Genomic DNA, 2,090 nt, shown 5'->3' with positions numbered 1-2,090 from the left:
GACTTTTTCATATGTCGCCAGCGAAATTATTCGGAAATAATTGTCTATCTCTTAAAAATTGTATGATAGATCTATATAACTTTAACTAATTCTAAATATCAAAAAGTCAGCATCCGCCCCTGTTATTTCACAGTTGTGCAAGTTGGGCAAGTGGAACAAATACAAAATAATTAAACTGATTATGAACAGTAATTCAATAGTTAAATTCATAAATGTCTTTCAATTCGATCGAATTAATTCCGTGAGACAACTGTAAAATAAAATTGGAGGAAGTGGGATTTACCTGTGAAGCGAGCCTGGGCAAGCGCAGCCAAGCAATGATCTTTCGGCGAGATTCGCGAGAGATACTACGGTAAACAATCACGAGCAAACCGATCGCAAGAAGAAAGAGGAAAACAACGATAGACCAAGACCAAATCGCGGACTCTTCTTTAGTAACGTTGTGAAGGCAATAAGATGGTGGATAAAGTGAGTTCGGATATGTGTGATATATCATGTAAGGATCGTATGAAGGGCAACGTGAATACGCGGAAGGTGGATAAAAAGAACAAGAAACGGGATGAGGAGCCTGTACCGCGGGATGTGGATGGTCCCTCTCAGAATTATGATGTACGCCGCCGTAAGGTTGACGAGAACGCGTAGCGCACATTGGCAATAGATCCTAGAATTTCTTAGGACCTGGGAGGGATACTTCACATCCTCGGTACGTAGGAAAAGTGACTTCCACCGAGATAATTTTGACTGCGAATGACTTTACAAATCAGGTTAAATGAGGAACTGGTGGTTCCACGAAAGTTGACAAACGAATCTTTGCGTTCTGTTGCGACTCCGTTCGGGTCGCATCGCACTTTTTCAAAATGGGAATAATTCATGGCTCGAAGCGACGAAAAATAAAAAGGTAGAAATTCATCTATATTCGAGTAAGCTTCTGATTTAAAAATAAATTAAAAAAATCTATGTTAAAATTGTAAGTCTTACTTTATGGCTGAGATCCATGACGTCCTCCAAGGATACATCGCTATATACATCGTCCGTAGCATCGTAATTCGAGCCCATTCCAGAGCTGTTGAAGCTGCCACTGCGATAAAGTTGGCTACAAATATTATAGCAAAAATCTCTTTTAATATCACATGAAAGAATCATTGACTTTGAAAGGAAATTTCGAATTGTTATATGAAAGTATTAATATTACACATAACAATTCAGAAAGCTATTTCAAAAATTATATGTACATAATAAAAATGTAGAAAAAGATATATTTAGTGAAAGTCTTTTCTGACAATTAAAAAATAGACATTTTAATTTGTAAAAATGACAAAATTATTTTTCAATTGCCATCAAATCGACAATATGTATAAGTCGTATTAGAATTTCTCTAAGGAACTCAAGTCGTACGTGAGCGACCAATGTTTTCTCATCCTTGCCCGTTTTGACAGACGGATAAGACACGTATGTACATAGTTAAACGTAACGATGGTAGCGTAGAAGGAAACGCTAATATCGAGGTAAATCGTGGGTATGGAACGTAACGTAACAGAAGCACGCCCACGTTTTAGAAAGTTCGTCGATTCAAGTTCCGTGAAAGGAGCGACTTCGGGAATTATTAACCTTGATGCGGAGGCATCATCCTACGGCCAGCGAACTCTTTTATCCGAGATATATTCATTTCCTTTGCACGCGCGGGTAAATTGAGAAAAAACGCGAGAGATTGCAAAAAAGAGATCATGTTCGGAACAGGCAGTGAAACTACCAGTTAATTAAAAGATAATCTATACATATATATATATATATAAAATATTGCATAGTGTTTTCTTACCTTGCTAAAGCGTTAGAACTGAGCCTCTTTCTGCCCGAACTGCAAGCATGAAAATATTGTCCTTAACATTCAAACACACGTTTTATTATAAGATGTTTATATTTAGATATTATTCGAGCAAATTATATTGCGTTTCTATCTCCTGCGTTGCCAAACACGATCAAATGTACTTTTGATCATAAGCCAAGTCGTAATTTCTATAAAGAGTCCGCGAGTGGAGAGAGGGGGGGGGGGGGAAGAGAGAGAGAGAGAGAGAGAGAGATAGAGAGAGAGA

At 37.8% G+C, this 2,090-nt stretch overlaps 1 protein-coding gene across 1 annotated transcript in view; it reads right to left on the bottom strand.

The window, feature by feature from the left end:
- Window positions 1-954: 954 nt before the first annotated feature.
- LOC105621459 overlaps window positions 955-2,090 on the bottom strand; it is a 7,656-nt gene continuing 6,520 nt past the window's right edge. The window contains exons 3-4 of the mRNA XM_012202926.1: window positions 1,817-1,855; window positions 955-1,093 (exon numbers count right to left, since the gene is read on the bottom strand). Of these exons, the coding sequence (XP_012058316.1) occupies window positions 955-1,093; window positions 1,817-1,855 (178 nt within the window). The remainder of the gene's footprint in view (window positions 1,094-1,816; window positions 1,856-2,090) is intronic.

This window comes from Atta cephalotes (assembly GCF_000143395.1).
Source record: "Atta cephalotes unplaced genomic scaffold scaffold00033, whole genome shotgun sequence".
In the NCBI taxonomy this organism is placed as follows: domain Eukaryota; kingdom Metazoa; phylum Arthropoda; class Insecta; order Hymenoptera; family Formicidae; genus Atta; species Atta cephalotes.
This window is presented reverse-complemented; position numbering and strand designations above follow the sequence as displayed.